This window comes from Carcharodon carcharias, chromosome 30 (assembly GCF_017639515.1).
Source record: "Carcharodon carcharias isolate sCarCar2 chromosome 30, sCarCar2.pri, whole genome shotgun sequence".
NCBI lineage: Eukaryota > Metazoa > Chordata > Chondrichthyes > Lamniformes > Lamnidae > Carcharodon > Carcharodon carcharias.
Genome location: NC_054496.1, coordinates 18,832,453 through 18,854,043, shown reverse-complemented (window position 1 = coordinate 18,854,043; position 21,591 = coordinate 18,832,453). Strand labels below are relative to the sequence as shown.

The 21,591-nt window shown below is 46.0% G+C and overlaps 1 protein-coding gene across 1 annotated transcript in view; it reads right to left on the bottom strand.

Annotated features, from left to right (window-relative positions):
- si:ch211-194b1.1 overlaps positions 1-21,389 on the bottom strand; it is a 148,375-nt gene extending 126,986 nt beyond the window's left edge. The window contains exons 1-5 of the mRNA XM_041176986.1: positions 21,255-21,389; positions 20,084-20,159; positions 16,443-16,584; positions 12,637-12,761; positions 2,837-4,106 (exon numbers count right to left, since the gene is read on the bottom strand). Of these exons, the coding sequence (XP_041032920.1) occupies positions 2,837-4,031 (1,195 nt within the window). The 5' untranslated portion in view covers positions 4,032-4,106; positions 12,637-12,761; positions 16,443-16,584; positions 20,084-20,159; positions 21,255-21,389. The remainder of the gene's footprint in view (positions 1-2,836; positions 4,107-12,636; positions 12,762-16,442; positions 16,585-20,083; positions 20,160-21,254) is intronic.
- Between the last annotated feature and the right edge of the window lie 202 nt (positions 21,390-21,591).

The following is a 21,591-nucleotide window of genomic DNA, read 5'->3' as shown; positions in this document are numbered from 1 at the left end:
TGGCCACGGTGACGTGCTCATTACGGAATGGAATGCTTTGCATGCTGCACGCCCGTGGTCAGCATCCAGCACTTCCAGATCAAATATAGCCTGGCCGAATAAAGAATAAGCCATCGTCTGCCTCAACAATGACCTTAGCCCAAACTGCAGAATAGCGTACCTCCTTTTGGACTCCTAACATTACCTCCATTGTGGCCGTTCTCAAAAAGACTGCCAGTTTATAGATTCACACAGCACCGTTTGGCCCATCATGCTTGTGCCAGAGCTTTGAAAGAGCTATTCAATTCGTCCTACCTCCCTCCTATTTCCCCATTGCCCTGCAAATCTTTCCTCATCAACTATTTATCCAATTCCCTTTTGAAAGTCACCATTAAGTCTGCTTCCACCACCCTTTCGGGCAGCACATTGCTGATCATAGCATCTCGCCGCATCAAAACTTTGTTTCATCTCATCTCTGGTTCTCATGCCAATTATCTTAAACGTCTGTTCTCTAGGTACTGCCCCACCCACCAGTGGAAACTGTTTCTCCTTATTCATGCCATCAAAAGCCCTCATAGTTTTGAGCCCTTCTAGCTTAGTGACAAATTAGGTAAAGCTCTGCACTGCGAGTACTGGGTCAAAACAGTCCCCGCTCATTTCATGTGGCGTCCTGGTCACCAGCAGAGAGAAGGAACGGTTTAAAGAGCGACAAATAAAAAAAAACTCCCATCTGCAACCCAGAACGGACGATTGTTACACCGACTGAGCCACTATTGTGAAGTGCCCATCTGCACCAACAATGTAGCAACTACAGTACACGTGAATCCACAGCGTGGGTCTTTCGGCAAAAGCCTAATTTGTAACATTTCACTCAGTGCAAGTAACGATACTTGAAAAAAAAAAATGATAGCAAACCAGGCTGCAATAACTGGGCCGATACAGTCAGCATCTTACTCTGTGAGTGACATTCCATGGGGTTCTCCCGTTAGCCTGCCGCAACTTGGGTGTGAGATGTCACAGTTACCCCGGAAACCATACTTGCCAGTACGTTTTTAAAAAAAACACAATAATGGTGGGCAGGGAAAGACCAACTGGTCCATCAAGCACGGGCCACCCTCATGAAGTCTGCAGCAACGTGTGTAATGACCATGTGTTTTGGGAAGCATGTATTTACTTTTTGTGCAATGCCCCATTAAGACTAAAGCGGGCTGGGGTGTATTCTGAAGGAGGGTTAATCAGTTTCCTGATTATGACATTATTAGGTTCCAAGAAGTGCCCATGTGACCTGGGTTGCCTTTGGGGATGAACAGCTGAGAAGCAGTGGGTAAATAGAAAGCTAACTGTAGTGGGGTTGAGTTAGCCTGTGTTTTCTGTTTGGCAGTTCAGAATACACTATTCGTGTAAAGAGGAAACAAGCAAAGATCTTTCCAAATGCAACAGTTTTCTGTTTGGCGGTTTTCAAACAGATCCTGGTGCTGAAGCAGGCTGTGTTACTGTTGGAACGGACAGAACACTGAAGGCAGGAAGGGTGAGGGATTGTGGATTGAACAATACTCAGTGTTGATAGAGCCCACCAGATCACTTAAAGGGGTCAGAGAAGGGAGCCTCTGGGATTCTGTGCCATCAGGATTGTTCTGACCCAAGTGAAGGAGGGGGCTCTTGGACGTGTGCCTTGTCAATGGTAACTGTATCACAGGACTTCGGGTGGGATACAGCTGCTGAGCGTGGCAGCTCGAGGACCAAAACTACTGGATGGGAAGTGAGAGATCCTCCAAAACAAAGGTTGAAATGGAAAGACTGAGATTGCATGTGGTATCACTTTTGTGCGGGACTTAATGCGAGTTCTTGTAACAGTGTGAGACTTATCCAAGTTATATCGACTACTTAAAGTGAAATTTAACTTTTTATTTGGCATATTTTTCACCTGTTAATTAATGTTTAAATAATGTTGGTTTGTTACAGTAAAAGTTTTCAGAAGTGATATCTTGTCTAGCGGTTTTATTTCCATTGGCTTGTGGGATTCCTTTCCTTTAATGGTTATCGGTCTCCATGGGGACCATAACATTTGGCTAATATTTCCTACAACCCCTTGCAGCTAGAGATCTCTTGAGAGGTGCAAAAAGAAATATCATGGCCTAAAAGGTAGGGGGGGGGGGGAATACTCTGAGAAATTCGACCTAATGGTCGGAACCAGTCCAGGAGATTAAATGGAAAGCCTTACCTGGTGATCCACTTACCTTCAACATGGGTACAATCTCTTTCCCAGTCAAGAGGCAATCCAGCTCTCTTTTGCCACTAATGGGGACCGTCAGCTCCCACAAGATGGAACAACCAATCCTTCCAATTGTTTTCTCCAATAGCTCAATGAGTTTAAATGTTTGAACCACAGACCAGTGAATTCGCTAATCTCAGCTTGGGCAATTATAGAGGGCTCCGGCCATCTTCAGGGCCCAAATTACAAAGGGAAAGAGCGAACAGCCACAGCTCTTGCTCTTAATTGCTATCCAGCCGTGTCTGGTTTTGACATCAGAGGCAAACAGGATCAAGGCTGATCATCCCTGAATTCAAATAGACTTGCTAATACTCAATGACTGGACAAGTACAATGGCGTATGGAGGGCAGGGCGGTAATCAGTATTCACTAATGCAAGTTAATACCTTACTGGGCACAGGGGGAAGAATAATCAGCAAATAAAGAGAAACTAACAAAAAGGAGGAAGATATTTCTGGTTGCTGGTAATGGCATCGAGCGTGTCCACTGTTGGCTGGAGGATATGTCTTCACATGCCTGCTCTTGCAGGTGTGAATCAAGCATCAAGCAAAGAAGTTAAATTCTGCAATGCATCCTTTTGACTTACCAGGAATACAATCCTTCCCCAAACTTGTTACAGCTTGCTCCGTTCGATGATCCTCTTTCATCGGCAGCATTTGGTCCCGAGGTGCATCGACACAAATCTCAGTCACGGCCATTCTCTTGCAGCTGCCTTCATTCCTTAAGGGTGAAACACTGGAAGAGCTGTCTACATTGCTTTGATGCTCAAGTGGTCCTATAACCAGCTCTGTACCAGGCCATGACTGGAGAGCACTGTGCGCTTCATTGATAGCCTTTCCACTGCCGGTACTTGGTGCCGGAATGTCTACAATTTTGCCATCGTCGAGGGTACTTTGACTAAAACATACCATTTCATCATCGTCTCTTGTGCAAGAAACTTCAAACTCATATGACATTGGATCTACTGAAGTGTTTAAATCTTCATCAGCTTCACAGGATACATCAAAGCTATAGGACACTGGATCCAAAGAAGTGTACTGCACTTCTTCCTCTCCACAAGCCACATCATACTCGTAGGTCATCTGGTCTAATGAAGTGTATTGGTCTCCATCTCGTTCACATGTTAAATCAAAGCCATACAATATCCGATCTACGGCAGTGCTCTGAGCTGTACTTATTGTGTGAATGCCCTGATCCTTTTGGGTGTAAGGTGCCAACAATTCCCTGCCTCCTACTTCTGACACATTCAGGTTCATCCCGTCTAAAATATTCTCTGGCAGGCAAGAGGGAAAAGAACTCGCATTCAACTGGCCGCCCGTATTCTCCGCAGAATTCTCAGTGAGGGTGGAGTGTGGGGGAACAGGCCCAAGCTTGGTGATGACTGGTCCCTCTTCAGAGCTAATCGCTTCTGCGTGTCCAACCTTTCCTTGTCGTCCTGATGGACTGGCTGGTTTACCGTCAGAAGAGTCTGCAAACTGGCTTTCATATTGCAGCTCTGCCCTCAAGCTCAGAGGAACCCTCATCAGCTGGTCGGCACCCATCTCAGCACTGAGGGGCTGCTCATGTTGTGTCCCGCCACTTGTCTCTTCCATGCCGCTCACATAGTGGACACCAAAACTGGTGCTGGCCTCACCTCCTGAGCCATGTTGTGCAAGCCCAACGTTGTCTATTTGGTCACCAGACAGGTTCAGAACATCATCCGGGCTGCAAAATCCCTTGTTGACGTTGGTCTGCATTTCTTCATCCCATTCTATGAGTTCCTGATTACTACTTTTCTCCATTGAATCGATGAAACAGCAGGGCCCTCTTGCAAAGCGGTTTACACTTTACGATCGATGATCAAAGTTCCTTTGTGGCTGGAAGAGAAAATGTTTAGACCATAAGAACTTCCTCTAGGCCCAACAATCCCCTCACTCAATCCCACCAGCCCACTTCTTCCCACATTTCCTTCTCTCTCCAAAAAGCAGTTAGTTGCCCCTTAATGATGTCATGCAGGTTACAGGCATTACAGGGTCATTCAGCACAGAATGCTAATCTCACTGTTCATACATTGAGGAAAGGATGAACCTGAAGCCAGTCTTTTCCTTAACCTAGGTTTATTTCAAAGACTACAGAATAATGACACAGGTTCCACTTGTTTCCCCCCCCCCAACAACACCCAGTGTGAACTGGTTTTTATACACTTGCGAATCCCTAATCTTTCCCCCAATCGATGGCAGTTGCTCTGAATTGCATACTTAAAGTGTGCACACCTCTGTAACATGATTCCAACAGACAGAAGGTAACCATTCGGCCCATTGTGCTTGTGTCAGCCCTTTGAAAGGGTTATCCAATTGGTCCCAATTCCCTCCCTCTAGCTGCTCTTTGCTCTACCGATTTTTTTCCCTTCTCAAGTATTGTTCATCTCCAGTTCCCTTTAGTTATTATTGAAACCGATTCCTAATATTTTCAGGCAGTTAGTTCCCGATCTTACCAACTCACTGAGTTTAAAAGAAAAACAAGAAATCCTCAGTTCCCCTCTGGTTCTTGTGCCAATTATCTTAAACCTGGTTACCAACACTCAGTGGAAAGAGTTTCTCATTTACCCGATTAAAACCTCCCAGCATTTTCAACGCCTCTGTTACATCTCCCCTTGAACTTCCAGGAGAGATGCTGGCGTAATGGTAATGTCACTGGACTAATAAACCAGAGATCCAGGCTAATGCTCCAGGTTCAAATCCCATCATGGCAGTTGTTAATAAAATCTGGAATTAAAAAGCTAGTCTCAGTAATGGTGACTATGAAGCTATCATCAATTGTCGTAAAAACCCATCTTGGAAGGAAATCTGCCACCTTTAATCTTTACCTAGTCTGTGAACACATGTGACTCCAGAACCACAGCAATGGGTTAACTGCCCTTTGAATTGGCATAACAAGCCATTAGGCATGGGCAACAAATGCTGGCCTTGCCAGTGACACCCACATCCTGTGAATGAATAAAGATAAAGCTCTAAGGGAACAATCCCAGTCTCCATAGAAGTCCCTCATATCTGGTATCATTTTGACTGTGTCAAATGACTGCCTATTTCTTCACACACTTATGGAAGATTAGCACAGAATTTTGTGTAACAGTAAAATGTGACAGATCATCAGGTATATTGTAAGCAATTCTCCCTCTGCTCCAAAAGTCAGAGGATACAATGTTTCATAAGAATAGGAAGAAAATACTTTGTGTTTAGCATGGTATAATTTTTTTTGCCAAGGTGTAGATGTGTGTTTCTTTAAGGCTTCAGTACTTATGTGGCTTTTTAAAACAGTAGCAGCAGTGTGTACCATCTACAAGATGCACTGCAGGAATTCACCAAGCCTCCTTAAACAACACCTTCCAAAACCACGATCGCTACCATCTAGAAGGACAAGAGCAGCAGACACATGGAACGCCAGCACCTGGAAGTTCCCCTCCAAGCCACTCACCATCCTGACTTGGAAATATATCGCCGTTCCTTCACTGTCACTGGGTCAAAATCCTGGAACTCCCTTCCTAACAGCACTGTGGGTGTACCTACACCACAGGGACTGCAGCAGTTCAAGAAGGCAGCTCACCACCACCTTCTCAAGGGCAATTAGGGATGGGCAATAAATGCTGGCCCAGCCGGAAATGCCTACATCCCATGAATGAATTAAAAAAATGCTGCCTGACCTGCTGAGTGTTTCCCTTAATTTTCTCTTGATAGTTCAAATTTCCAGCATCTGCAATATTTTGTTCAACTGTTGTTAAGTAGGTGCTGGGTGAATTCCTAGAGGTTAATTAAGAGGCTGCTGAGGAAGGGCTTGGTGAGTCCACATGGAGGTCACTACTCCAGCACTAGTACTTTGTAGTTCCTTTGTCCTGGATTAACGAAGATGAAGAACTCATCACAGGGTGCAAACAAACCCATACTGCGACACTGTGCGTCAATGCTTAACCCTTCACCTCATAAAATCATCCATCAAACTCCACGAACATCGAGCAAATACATCGGGACAAAAAATCAGAACACACAGAAAGATTTGGGTCCAGTTTAATCTGCTCTCCTGGAGGCACAGGTTCAAGGTGACCCTCTGGGCATCTGTAACCCTACTTTACCTCAACTAATCCACCACAACTGGCGTTGAATGCAGGTAAGCTGTTTGACCAAGGGTGCATCACAGCTGAGCCTAATATCTGCTTGTTTTCCAGTGGAGGTGACTGGCTAGGGATCAGGTTGTATCTCTTTTTGAACTACCTCAATGCCCAGTCTGCCGTTAGCCATATATACAATGACTAGGGCCGCTTTTACAGTTAATCGTTACGCTATTGAGAGGAGCTTTCCATCAAAAAATCTGACCGCAAGCTTTGCAATTCTTTTCAGCAGTCAATGAGAGAAATTTCACCTGGGTAAAAAAATACAGACAATCTGTCTGCAAATGTGGCCAAAAAAAGCAACCTCCATTTTAAACATTAGGCACAAGCTGTGTCTCAGCAGCACCCCCGTCTCGTAGCCGGAGACTTCACTCAAGAGACTTGAGCACATCATTTTGGCTGACATTATAATGCACCGCTCAGGGAGTGCTGCACTGGCAGAGGTGCTGCCTTTCCGATGGGACCTTAAGCCGAGGCCCTATCCGCGCTCTCAGGCGGACGTAAAACATTCTAAGGCACTATTTTGAAAAAGAGCGGGGGAGGTCTCCCTGGTTTCCTGGGGCCGATCTTTACCCTTCAATTGACATCGAAGAAACAGATGATCGGGTCATCATCACATTGCTGTTTGGGGGGAGTTTCCTGCATGCAAATTGGCTGCTGCATTTCCTACATTGCAACAGTCACTATACTTGCCAAGTACTTTGTTCACCGTAACCTGCTTTGGGGCATCCTGAGGTCGTAGAAGGTGCTACAGAAATGAAACAAAAGCAAAATACTGCTGGAAATCTGAAATCGAAACAGGAAATGTTGGAGGTACTCAGCAGGTCAGGCAGCATCTGTGGGGAGAGGCAGAGTTAACGCTTCAGACCTGTGACCTCTCATCAGTCGTCGACCTGAGACGTTAACTCTGTTTCTCTCCACGGATGCTGCCTGACCAGCTGAGTAGTTCCAGCATTTTCTGTTGCCACGGAAATGAAAGGTCTTTCATGTTTACATCCATTCCTCTGAATGCATCAATAATTGATTTAAACCTCAGACCCTGGTCTAAAACACAGAGCGGCTCACTGAATGCTCAACGGGAAGGCAGCACACTGGAATCAGGTCTGAAAATAATTCCAATGGGCTTTGCCACTGGAACCGCTCCAGCCCTGCAGTGGTCAGTCGGTTCTGACTGCTTTGCAGCTCCTTCCGTACTCACTCGTGCTGCTACAGGGAAGGGCAGCCAAATATTAAACCAAGAAACAAAAGCATGAATTTAGCATCGCACAGGTAAATCGAGAGGTGGTAGCCCTGATCTGGAGAGGCCACAATAAAACCCATATGGGCGTCAGGCATGCCCCCAAAAAAAAGAACAAACTTGCAATTGTATAGCACCTTTCACCTGCCAAGCTTCTTCATGGATAAGGGATTAATTGTGCAGCCATTGATGTAACGTAGGCGAATGTGGCTGCAAATCTGTGCAGAGCAAGGAGCTGCAAACAGCAATGCGATAATGACCAGTTAATCTGCTTTTGTTTGACGGATGAATGTTGGCCAGGACATTGAGAAAACTCCCTTGGTTCTCTCTGCCACTTAAATGGGCACGTGGGACCTCAGTTTAACACCTCATCTGACATCGCCACTTACAATACTGCACTCCCACGGTACTGTACTAACATATCAGCATAGCCGAAGCCTGAACCCAAAGCTTTCCCGGACAGAGGTGAAAGTGCTCCTAATAAACCAAGCTGGCATACTGACATCCAAACGCCAATTATCAAGGTAATGAGCTGTCAGGCAACTCATCCCTTCCAGCCTTTATAACATAATTGCAATGAAATTGCTTTTATTTCTCAAGGAGATCAGGTTTCTGAAACTATTTCATTGAAATTTCATTGGAAAGGAAGCTCACAAAGCACGAACATTCTAAACTAACTCTCCAGATGTTGCAGTGGGTAATGGGGGTTAGTCATGCCAAGAATAAAGGTCACACATTCAAACTCACCTCGATACCAGTGACAGCAGTTTTCCTATTGCCCTCAGCAATCAGGAAATGAGAGGGAGAGGAAAAGTAAGCAGCAAGAGTAGCTCTTATCCATTCAACCAATCCCAAAAAACGTGTATGTATGTGCGTGTGGTGTACAGGTGCGTGTGGTGTATAGGTGCGTGTGGTGTATAGGTGCGTGTGGTGTATAGGTGCGTGTGATGCGTGTGGTGTATTGGTGCGTGTGATGCGTGTGGTGTATTGGTGCGTGTGGTGTATAGGTGCGTGTGGTGTATAGGTGCGTGTGGTGTATAGGTGCGTGTGATGCGTGTGGTGTATTGGTGCGTGTGGTGTATAGGTGCGTGTGGTGTATAGGTGCGTGTGGTGTATAGGTGCGTGTGATGCGTGTGGTGTATAGGTGCGTGTGTGATGCGTGTGGTGTATAGGTGCGTGTGATGTATAGGTGTGTGTGATGGGTGTGGTGTATAGGTGCGTGTGGTGTATAGGTGCGTGTGGTGTATAGGTGCGTGTGGTGTATAGGTGCGTGTGGTGTATAGGTGCGTGTGGTGTATAGGTGCGTGTGGTGTATAGGTGCGTGTGGTGTATAGGTGCGTGTGGTGTATTGGTGTGTGTGGTGTATAGGTGCGTGTGATGCGTGTGGTGTATAGATGCTTGTGGTGTATAGATGCGTGTGGTGTATAGGTGCGTGTGATGTATAGGTGCGTGTGATGTATAGGTGCGTGTGATGTATAGGTGCGTGTGATGCGTGTGGTGTATAGGTGCGTGTGGTGTATAGGTGCGTGTGGTGTATAGGTGCGTGTGATGCATGTGGTGTATAGATGCGTGTGGTGTATAGGTGCGTGTGATGAATAGGTGCGTGTGATGTATAGGTGCGTGTGATGCGTGTGGTGTATAGGTGCGTGTGATGTATAGGTGCGTGTGATGCGTGTGGTGTATAGGTGCGTGTGGTGTATAGGTGCGTGTGGTGTATAGGTGCGTGTGGTGTATAGGTGCGTGTGGTGTATAGGTGCGTGTGATGTGTGTGGTGTATAAATGCGTGTGGTGTATAGGTGCGTGTGATGCGTGTGGTGTATAGATGCGTGTGGTGTATAGGTGCGTGTGGTGTATAGGTGCGTGTGGTGTATAGGTGCGTGTGGTGTATAGGTGCGTGTGATGTATAGGTGCGTGTGATGTATAGGTGCGTGTGATGTATAGGTGCGTGTGATGCGTGTGGTGTATAGGTGCGTGTGATGCGTGTGGTGTATAGGTGCGTGTGGTGTATAGATGCGTGTGGTGTATAGGTGCGTGTGGTGTATAGGTGCGTGTGGTGTATAGGTGCGTGTGGTGTATAGGTGCGTGTGGTGTATAGGTGCGTGTGATGCGTGTGGTGTATAGGTGCGTGTGATGCGTGTGGTGTATAGATGCGTGTGGTGTATAGGTGCGTGTGATGTATAGGTGCGTGTGATGTATAGGTGCGTGTGATGCGTGTGGTGTATAGGTGCGTGTGGTGTATAGGTGCGTGTGGTGTATAGGTGCGTGTGGTGTATAGGTGCGTGTGATGCGTGTGGTGTATAGGTGCGTGTGGTGTATAGGTGCGTGTGACGCATGTGGTGTATAGGTGCGTGTGGTGTATAGGTGCGTGTGATGCGTGTGGTGTATTGGTGCGTGTGGTGTATAGGTGCGTGTGGTGTATAGGTGCGTGTGGTGTATAGGTGCGTGTGGTGCGTGTGGTGTATAAATGCGTGTGGTGTATAGGTGCGTGTGATGTATAGGTGCATGTGATGCTTGTGGTGTATAGATGCGTGTGGTGTATAGGTGCGTGTGATGTATAGGTGCGTGTGATGTATAGGTGCGTGTGATGTATAGGTGCGTGTGATGCGTGTGGTGTATAGGTGCGTGTGGTGTATAGGTGCGTGTGGTGTATAGGTGCGTGTGGTGTATAGGTGCGTGTGGTGTATAGGTGCGTGTGATGCGTGTGATGTATAGGTGCGTGTGATGTATAGGTGCGTGTGATGTATAGGTGCGTGTGATGCGTGTGGTGTATAGGTGCGTGTGGTGTATAGGTGCGTGTGGTGTATAGGTGCGTGTGGTGTATAGGTGCGTGTGGTGTATAGGTGCGTGTGGTGTATAGGTGCGTGTGGTGTATAGGTGCGTGTGATGCGTGTGGTGTATAGGTGCGTGTGGTGTATAGGTGCGTGTGGTGTATAGGTGCGTGTGATGCGTGTGGTGTATAGATGCGTGTGGTGTATAGGTGCATGTGGTGTATAGGTGTGTGAGATGCGTGTGGTGTATAGGTGTGTGTGATGCGTGTGGTGTATAGGTGCGTGTGATGCGTGTGGTGTATAGGTGTGTGTGATGCGTGTGGTGTATAGGTGCGTGTGATGTATAGGTGCGTGTGATGCGTGTGGTGTATAGGTGCGTGTGGTGTGTAGGTGCGTGTGGTGTATTGGTGCGTGTGGTGTATAGGTGCGTGTGGTGTATAGGTGCGTGTGGTGTACAGCTGCGTGTGATGCGTGTGGTGTATAGATGCGTGTGGTGTATAGGTGCGTGTGGTGTATAGGTGTGTGTGATGCGTGTGGTGTATAGGTGCGTGTGGTGTATAGGTGCATGTGATGCATGTGGTGTATAGGTGCGTGTGATGCGTGTGGTGTATAGGTGCGGGTGGTGTATAGGTGCGTGTGGTGTATAGGTGTGTGTGATGCGTGTGGTGTATAGATGCGTGTGGTGTATAGGTGCGTGTGGTGTATAGGTGCGTGTGGTGTATAGGTGCGTGTGATGTATAGTTGCGTGTGGTGTATAGGTGCGTGTGATGTATAGGTGCGTGTGATGTATAGGTGCGTGTGATGCGTGTGGTGTATAGGTGCGTGTGGTGTATAGGTGCGTGTGGTGTATAGGTGTGTGTGATGCGTGTGGTGTATAGGTGCGTGTGGTGTATAGGTGCGTGTGTGATGCGTGTGGTGTATAGGTGCGTGTGTGATGCGTGTGGTGTATAGGTGCATGTGATGTATAGGTGCGTGTGATGCGTGTGGTGTATAGGTGCGTGTGGTGTATAGGTGCGTGTGGTGTATAGGTGCGTGTGGTGTATAGGTGCGTGTGGTGTATAGGTGCGTGTGGTGTATAGGTGCGTATGGTGTATAGGTGCGTGTGGTGTATAGGTGCGTGTGGTGTATAGGTGCGTGTGATGCGTGTGGTGTATAGGTGCGTGTGGTGTATAGGTGCGTGTGATGCGTGTGGTGTATAGGTGCGTGTGATGCGTGTGGTGTATAGGTGCGTGTGGTGTATAGGTGCGTGTGGTGTATAGGTGCGTGTGGTGTATAGGTGCGTGTGATGCGTGTGGTGTATAGGTGCGTGTGGTGTATAGGTGCGTGTGGTGCATGTGGTGTATAGGTGCGTGTGATGTATAGGTGCGTGTGATGCATGTGGTGTATAGATGCGTGTGGTGTATAGGTGCGTGTGATGTATAGGTGCGTGTGATGCGTGTGGTGTATAGGTGCGTGTGGTGGATAGGTGCGTGTGATGCGTGTGGTGTATAGGTGCGTGTGACGCATGTGGTGTATAGGTGCGTGTGATGCGTGTGCTGTATAGGTGCGTGTGATGTATAGGTGCGTGTGATGCGTGTGGTGTATAGGTGCGTGTGATGTATAGGTGCGTGTGATGTATAGGTGCGTGTGATGCGTGTGGTGTATAGGTGCGTGTGGTGGATAGGTGCGTGTGATGCGTGTGGTGTATAGGTGCGTGTGACGCATGTGGTGTATAGGTGCGTGTGATGCGTGTGCTGTATAGGTGCGTGTGACGCATGTGGTGTATAGGTGCGTGTGGTGTATAGGTGCGTGTGATGCGTGTGTTGTATAGGTGCGTGTGATGTATAGGTGCGTGTGATGCATGTGGTGTATAGATGCGTGTGACGCATGTGGTGTATAGGTGCGTGTGACGCATGTGGTGTATAGGTGCATGTGTCGCGTGTGATGTATAGGTGCGTGTGGTGTATAGTTGTGTGTGGTGTATAGGTGTGTGTGGTGTACATGTGTGTGTGATGCATGTGGTGTATGTGCATGCGTGCGTGCGTGCATGTGAGAAAACTGAGGGTCGGACTGCTGGGCTCTGCCCTTTCCACCTGCCCTGTCCTTAGGACACTCACTGCGAGTTCTGTAATGTCACTCTGATGTCACAGCTCAGTGGGTATCACTCTAAGCCAGAAGGTGGTGGGTTCAGGTCTTATTTCAGAGACTGGAGCACATCATCTGGACTAATGCTCCTGAAGGTAGGTGAACCTACACCTCACCTCTTATACTGCCGACGCTGAGCCCGGGATTTCCCGGTTACGCTGTGGGGGATGCAGCAACCCGGCCAAAACTCCATTGACTTTCAGCAGGGCCGGAAAATCCCATCCTGAGGTTCAGCCTGAACCTGTGCAGGTAGAGAAAATGGTTAAAGCTCACAACTGTGATGTTACAGTTTATTGTAACATCGACAAACTTACAAACACCAGTACCATGCTCCCACTAAGTAAAATGGGGACTTACAAACACTGTTTACCATCGATAACTTACAATCATCCTTTTTAAGTTAAATCAGTAGTGTACATACAAACGACCTTCCTGTAACTGCTAAACTGCACTCACACTGTTAAACCTTGAAAAGTTGCTGCTGCCTCTACTGCTAAAGGCATTTTTCTTAAAATGACATAAAATCACACCCGTGCCGAAAATCCCTCCCACTTTCGATTGGACCTTCTTACTCACTGTCTGGATCCATAATGTCGCTCCAACGTCACAGCGTGGTTCAAGAGGGTAGCACTCTTGCCTCGAATCCAGAAAGTGGTAGGTTCATGTCCCACTTCAGGGACTGGAACATGTAACCCAATGCTCCCAGTGTAATGCCGGCCACATTGTGGCACTGGTCTTTCACGTGGGATGTTAAATTAAGGCTCTGTTCGCCCTCTCAGGTGGGTTTCAGAGATCCCATTCTGAAGACCTGGGGAGCTTTTCCCTCCGGTTTGGCCAATATCTAACCAACACCTAAAAATAAGTGATCTGGTCATGATCACATTGCTGTTCGTGTGTGGGAGCTTAGTGTATGGAAGTCAGCTGCTGCGTTCCTACATTGCAACAGTGGCTACGCTTCAAAAACACTTCATTGGCTGTGAGGTCATGAAAGGTGCTATATAAATGCAAGTATTTCTTTGCTTGCAAGCTCAAGGGAAGAATAGCCATGGAGATACTAAAGGATTTCCACATGAAGAAACTGGAGTGAAGAGAAGGAGCTGGCAAAGAAAAAAATTCAAAATCCTTACAATATTTGTGCAAATTAATTAGCACCTCCTTGCCTTCAGCTCCACCAGAACCAACCCACAAAGGAAAATCATGCATCATTAAACCCGACATTTTTACACCTTTGTCTAATTAACCTTTAACACTTACTGTAAATAGAGCACCATATGAAAACCTGTGGGATATGATTTACATGCCAGACATTACACTGACCATAACTCACTCCTGACTTAGGTCATCTTATATATAAATCATGGCCAATGGGTCCTCCCAGTGTTCCCTCCATCTCCACTGGCAGGTCTGCTCATGGCCAAGTCTGATTAACAACGATACATCACTTAGCACAGAGTCTGGGATATTCCAAGTCTGCCTGGGCCAGTTCCACATGGGACACCGCAATATAATTCTCCCAAATTTCAAACAAGCTTTGAGGACCACAAATTGCAGGAGGGAGCTTGATCTCTGCCCCTTATCTGTACTGTTATACTGATGAGAAAATGACAGGGGTCCCACATCCATGTGGATGAATTGTGAAGAAAAATTTCTACAAAAGTGACACCCCTTTGGTTCTGTAGCTTTCAGCAGAAGCAAGCATTTACTAGGACAATACCAGAACTGAGAGGGTACAAGTATCAGGAAAAGCCAAGTAATTAGCGGCTCTTTTCTCTAGGAAAGAGAAGATTGAAAGCTGGTCTAATCACAGACTTTAAGATGAAGAAAGTAGAGGAGGCTTTGAGATAATATTTCCAAAAGTACAGGTCACTAATATAAGATAATCACCAATAAATCCAATAAGGAGGTCAGGAGAAATCTCCTTTCCTCAGAGGTTGGGTAGCACATGGAAACTGCTACCACATGGATTGGTTGAGATGCAGAGCATCGATTCATTTAAGGGGAAGCTAGATAAATATTTGAGGGAGAGAGGAATAAAAGGTTATGTTGATAGAGTTGGCTGAAGCAAGATGGGAAGAGGCTCATGTGGAGCATAAACACTGGCATAGGCCAGTTGGGCTGAATGGCCTGTTTCTGTGCTGTAAATGCTCTGTAATTCCAGGAGTGAACTTGATCTTATTGTTACGCACCACCAGCATACTTGCACTTTCCAGCAGAAGTTTCCTTTCAATTGGGGAGTCTCTGCTGCCATCATTGAAATGGGGGGGGGGGGGGCGCAAACACCCACCATGGTTAAAGAGTGAGGATGGAGGGCAAAGTCAACAAAAGGATGAGTCAACTGCACCACACCTTGTGGCCATCTTAATAATAGCATGGAGCAGGCACTCCAACCCCATTCTCTCAGCACCACCACATGCCATATTTGCTGGACCATAAGGCGCACCTTCTTCGGGAAAGGAAAGTCGCCTAAAACGGCCGTGCGTCTTGTGGTCTTGAGGTTACACCCAAATATTTCCTTTTAAAATCCTGCTGTGCCTTATGGTCTGGCAAATATGACAATGTTTGGCTTCATTTTTAATCCCTTGGTGCTAAGACTTAATTTTATCCGAACTGAACTAAATTTTCTTTGGAAAACAGGAGCAAAGTGCTTCAGCCAATGTTCCCAATGCGATCGGGAGAACCATCCGTGTGAGCATCACCGTGTGCCAAAGTTGGCCTAACCTCATCGCTTGGTTCCCTCCAGCTAGCCAATACAGTCAAATAAAGTGGGTTCTGATACTCGTGCTTGCCATTGTTTATCCCACTGTTAATAAGCACGCAAGTAAGACCAGTGTACAAGCATCTGCTATGAGCAGGTTAATGTTTATGAGCTTCACTGGAACTTTCAAGGCTGTGATGCATCCATACACAGTGAATCTGAACGTTTGTGGTGTACCTGTTTCAGCCTGAAGTTACTTTGGAGTAACTTTGTTCAGGAAAAGTTAATGGCTGAATGGCAATAATCAGAGTTGAATAATCTCAGCCTCTGATACAGATAACAGCTGAAATGTTGTTTACAGCTGATGCCCAAAATTAGAGCATTTCCATTATAATTGTTCCCTTACAGCTCACGTTCAACAAAAGAAAGGCACAGTCGCTAAGTAGCACAGAACTTGAATTTTGTTGAAGAGAGAGGCATGTGGCCATAGGTTTTCATCTTGCACTCATCAGGGCAAACATTAAAAGGACCCTTTCACCTCTAGTATAAATTGTTGAGATCGTTTGAAATTTGGCATTCTTGCATTTGTCCTGATGAGTGCAAAGATGAAAAGCTTCGGCAATATAAAAGAGTGTTGCTGAAAAAAGGCATTTTGTCAAAGCTTTTCTTCTTGCACTCATCAGGACAATCGCAAGAATACCAATGTCAGGGGAAGAAACAACTTTATACTGTATGAGAAGAGAGTGCTGATTGGTTGGCAAGTAGACGCTTTGCGTGCACTGGAAGCTACATATATTAATGTACAGGGCCCTGTTCTTTGCAGACAGAAAGAACATGTACACATGTTGCACCTGTTTCAGCTAAACAAAATAAGTGATAGCCATTCACTGGTTCATTCCTCAGGGCAATGCCTTGACCAGAGTCAAGCTGACTAGTTTTTAATATTTCAAACAATGCTTGGTAGTTAACTGTCAGTCACCATTAACTGATGCATTCTCCATGGCAATGGCTCTACCAATCAGAGTCTACTTGCCAACCAATCAGCACTCTCTTCTCATACAGTATAAAGTTGTTGCTTCCCCTGACATTGGTATTTTTGCAATTGTCCTGATGAGTGCAAGACAAAAAGCTTCGACAAAATATCTTTTTTCAGCAATACTCAAGTTCTCTACTACCAAACAACTATCAGTATAAATTAAATGAATCTCTATAAATGGTCTTACTCACAGCAAACGGTGAAAGGAAATCTGACTTGTTGCTCTGTTGCTTATGTAAGGCGAGGTTTTATCGATGATGGTTATCATGGCCAACAGGCTATCGACAGGTGGGACCTTCCATCACAGTCATTATCACTGCTGAATAACGCCATCTGTGGTAAGATCCATACAGAATTACAGGAATCGGTATGCTACTTATCCAGGATACAGCAATCCCACTGTTCCAGAAACACAGAATGGTGACACGGTATGGAAAAAGGCCATTCAGCCTAAACCTATCCTTGTTGGTGTTTGCCCTCCATGCCAGTAAATGCTTCTAATCACATTTGCCCACCTTGTTCCCATACTGCTACAACCTGTATTGCTCTCTTCAATCTAATCTTCAACATTACCATCATTTCTGCCTCTACCACAAACTCCGGAAGTGAATTCCACAGCCTCACAACTCCCTGTGTAAACAAGTTTCTCCTGCCCTTTGTTCTAAGTCTCTTGCATTTAAATTGTTCTTCATCATTCAACTACTAGAAATAGTATGCTTCTCCGTGCCTGACCTATCCTTTCGTAATTTAACCACCTTAACTCTATCACCCCATACACTGTGTTGCAACAAACAAGGATCCAATTTTTAAGAAGTATTTCTTCATATTTGATTCCGGTGGGGGGGGGAGGGGGGGTGTGTGTGTGTGTGTGTGTGTGTGTGTGTGTGGGTGGTGGTGGTGGTGGTAGGAGCAGGGGTGGGATGGTGGGAGTGGGAGGGGGAAAAGGAGGGAGTGCGGTTCGTTCAGTTGGCTAGACGGCTAGCACGTAGTTCAAAATAACACCAACAGCACAGGTTCGATTCCTGTTGCAGTTGACGTAGATTTGGGTCCTTGCCCTGCCCCTGGGGGGCAATTGCAAACCACCATTGACAAGAACTGCCAAGAAAACTGCTCAGGATGAAGCATCAGCAGACACTGAGCCAAGGACCCGCCTTTGGACAGAGCTCACATGACATGACATGAAAGTGACATGACTAGGCAGTGAATCTCATCTTAATGAAGCCTCAACATCCTTCCTATTATTTGAGAGCACAGTTTCAGGATAAGGTGCCGATTGTTTAGGGAAATGGGTTTTCCACAACTTGGGCCACAGCAGCTGAAGGCACCTAGTGGTGGAATGATTAAAACTGGGAATGCTCAAGAGGTAAAAATAGAGAAGCACAGATACCTCAGAGGGCGGGGGGGGAGGGGGGTGTTGGAGGAGGAGATTGCAGGATTGCAGGGATAGGGAAGAGCAACGCCATGGAGGAATTTAGAATTTAGGACTGAGATGAGAAACTTTTTCACCTCAAAAAACGGTTGCGAATCTGTGGATGTTCTATCGTTTAATACATTTAAGGCTGGCATAGACAGAATTTTTTTGGTCTCTTAGGGAATTAAGGGATTTGGGGAGCAGGCAGAAAAATGGAGTTGAAGCCCAAGATCAGTCATGATCGTATTGAATGGTTGGTGCAGGCTCGATGGGCTGTGTGGTCTATTCCTGCTCCCATTCCTTATGTTCTTAATACATGGGGCCCAATAGTGCATACAGTACTCTGAAGCTTTACATTATATTTATTGTCTGCTTCTTAATTATCCTGGGATCTGGTTTGTGACAATATGTCCAGTCCACCATATCACAGTCTAATCTCATCCTACTGTCAGTCAACAATGGCTCACTCACACTTTTTCAGAAAAAGTTTATGTATAATGTACTCTTCCTTTCAGACCATCTATTTCCAATTCCCTAACCACCCAACTCTGCCACTGCCTTGGCTTGTTCCCTACTGAAACCCTCATCTTGGTTACCTCTAGGCTAGTGCAAGTCACTCCTGGTCAGCCTCCCACATTCTACCCTCTGTAAACTTGAGTTCATCCAGATTTCTGCTGCCTGCATCCTTACTCGCTTTAAGTCTCGTGTACCCATCATCCCGTGATCACTGGCCTACGCTGGCCCCCATTCTAGCAACAGCTCAATTTAAAGCTCTCAACCGGGCTTTCAAATTCCTCCTTGGCGTTACTCCTCCCCATCTCTGCAATCTCCTCCATCACCCCCTCCCCAACCCTCTGAGATATCTGTGCTCCTTTAATTTGGTCACTTGAGCATCCCCAATTTTAAGTGTTCCACCATTATGGGGCCGTGACTCCAGCTGCTATGGCCCAAGTTCTGGAAATCCCCTTCCCTTAAATCTCACTTTCCTCCTTTAAGACACTCCCTAATACATACCATTTTGACCAAGGTTTTGGTCATCTGCCCTAATATCTCTTTACTTAGCTAGGTGTCAAATTTTGTTTTACAATGCTCCTGTGAAGCATCTTGGGACATTTTATGTTAAAGGCAATATTTAAAAACATGTTGTAAAGATCACAAGTAGCTCCTTTCCCTTCACGCTTTGACTATATAATGCACCAAGAGTAACTTCACCAGTGAGATAGAGATACAGATATAAAGATGTACAATTCTGACATTAGAACAGAAAATACCCATTGATACATAGGTGAGAATGACTGCAACCGATCACTGATCTCCGCATCAGACTGAAAGAGGATGAAAGGCAGGAATATGTGTGTTCTCCCCTGTAGCCTGAAATTAACGGTGACCAATCAATCTGCTGACCTCCCCCCACCAAATGGCAATTAATCTCTGAGTGGCCTCAACTGGTGTGTACTGAACAGCAACTTGGCTCCTGCGGTTTTAAAGGAGGACATTTTCACCTCGCTACCAAAATACATTGTCCTTCACATGATATAACAATCCTACACTTACAGAACAGCACTCAGCATGAGCAGTGCCAAGTAAAATATTCTAACATGTAAAAATGGATTCTGGTTTGAATTTATTATACACGAGAGATCATAATTTAATACAGATGTGTTAAAAAGGGCAGAAAGCCATAATTGATCTGGCACCCAAAAACATTAATTATTTTCTAATTAACAATGTTCCCTGATCAAAACAAACCAAACTCTGACAGTATTGCGGCTGTTCCCAAACTTGAAAACAGTTAGGGTTTGGTGGTCAGAAATCTACCTCAGCAGATGTGTAATACATTTTGTATTATTGCTGAAAAAAGAGATGTGAAGCTTTTTGACTTGCACTCATCATGACAAATGCAAGAATGCCAAATTTCAAACAATCAGTGCAATTTATACTACAGGAGAAAAGGGCACTGACTAGCAAGTTGACTCTGATTGGCAGAGGCAGTGAAATGGAGAAAGCAACGGGGAAACTACAGACTCCCCAAGCTCCAGGGTTAATTCAAAAAAGGTGCAAGCTTGATCATATTCCTTTTGTTTGTAGAGCTTGGGTTCCTGTGTATGAATGTATGTCGCTTCTAGCAAGCGTAAATGAGCCATGTTATGAGCTCGACTGATTTTCTTAAATTAGTTGTTAGTGCGGCTATAAGCACACTCAGGATTGGTCAACAAACGTTGCTAAATCGAGGAGTCACGTCGGACAGTAAGCGTTTTGTTTTGGGTTTTGCAAGTGCGGGCATGTTGCGTAGGGGTCTGTACTATGCCTACTACGAACAACCAAAGGAACATGCTGTTTGATCCGGTCAACCAGTTGCTGGGACATACGGCCTACGTGCCTGGCATTACACTGAAATTCATACATTTTGTATTACTGTACCTTGTAGGATAGCCCAGTCTTTATGGAACGGTGCATCATCCAACTGGTCACGAACAGTGCCGTGGGAGATCTGCCACTATAACATACAGAAATATCGCTGTCATACGCAATATGCCTAAATATCACAGTTCCAGACAATAGACAAGAAAACATCATTCTTCTATGTATCTTATTTAAACCTTCCCTCCTCCTGTAGCTGGAGTAATGGTGCATGGTTGACAGGTGTAGTCCTGTACATTAGCAAACTCAATTCTAATCTTATCCAGCACCAATATGCTCACACTTTCCAGCACAGGGACTAACGAGTGGGGAGCAGTGCCCCTCCCCACCCCTCCCCAACCCCAGGGCTGTCGAGACCAGTCGTATTGCTACCCTAAACATGAGCCAATGACTCAATATAGACTTGGAGTGAAAATCACACTGTTCTATGCATAATATATATAAACAGTAATGTTCTTCTATGTATCATACAGAAACAATACCTCACTGTCTCATTCATATAGTAGAAATGGTCGATTTCTAAACAACAGCTTCTGAATGACAATATAGCAGGAGGTTAACAATTTTCTTATTGTCCAGGTGACTTCACCTGGACTTTCTTTTTATAAAAAACAAAAACATTCCTTCGTGGTATTAATCAGTGGGAGAATTATTTTAACCACCGTGTGACTGATCACATGCAAATATTAAGACGCTTGCAACTTCAGGGGTTTTTTTTGTTGCAAAGAGGGGAAGCGAGACAGACAATGCAACGATAAGTAAACCTATCTATACATCACAGCCCATTCACTCGCTCTGCTTCGAGTCAGAGCTCGACTGCGAATCGCCCCCACCCCCTGCATCACCACAGATCACAATAGGCACCGTGCCCTTGGAAAGCACAATAACACCACTCACGGGTTGGGTGGGGAGCCTTCTCCTTGTAGGACCACTTTGCAGCAGCCTTGTGTGCCAAGCTTGCACACTGTGCAGCAACTACAATAAGCAGCCCTGTCAATTCCTCATTGCTCCAGTATTAATTTCAATGCACCTGAAAGTTAACACACAGCCAAGAATTGCAAGTACTGTGTCACTGTGCAATGAAAAAAAAAACACTTCAATGCAACTATGCACTTTTGCATTCACATCCCACTTTTGTTATTTTTTTTTGCAAAGGGGATGAGCTACATACAGGGCTTTGGAGGAAGGTTGGGTTTTTGTTTTGCACCTGATGTCCCTCAGGCTGCACTCTCTCCTTGCTGGGTGCCTGTGCTCAGTGCTTGCTGCTCAATGCTGCCTGGAAGGGCAGACCCTGCTGCAATCTCAGTCCTGCTCCATTGCAATCCCAGCCAAGTGGCATCCATTACTGCCTGGGAATGCCAGGCTCAGCCCCAACGCGCTGGACGGACATCCCGCCCATCGACGCCCCACATTGGCCGGGCGTGCCGCCCATCAGGGCCGCTGCCCGCCCCCTTGCCTCGCCCATTGGCCGGAGGGGCCGTGCGCCGGGTCGCCATTGGCCGCACGCC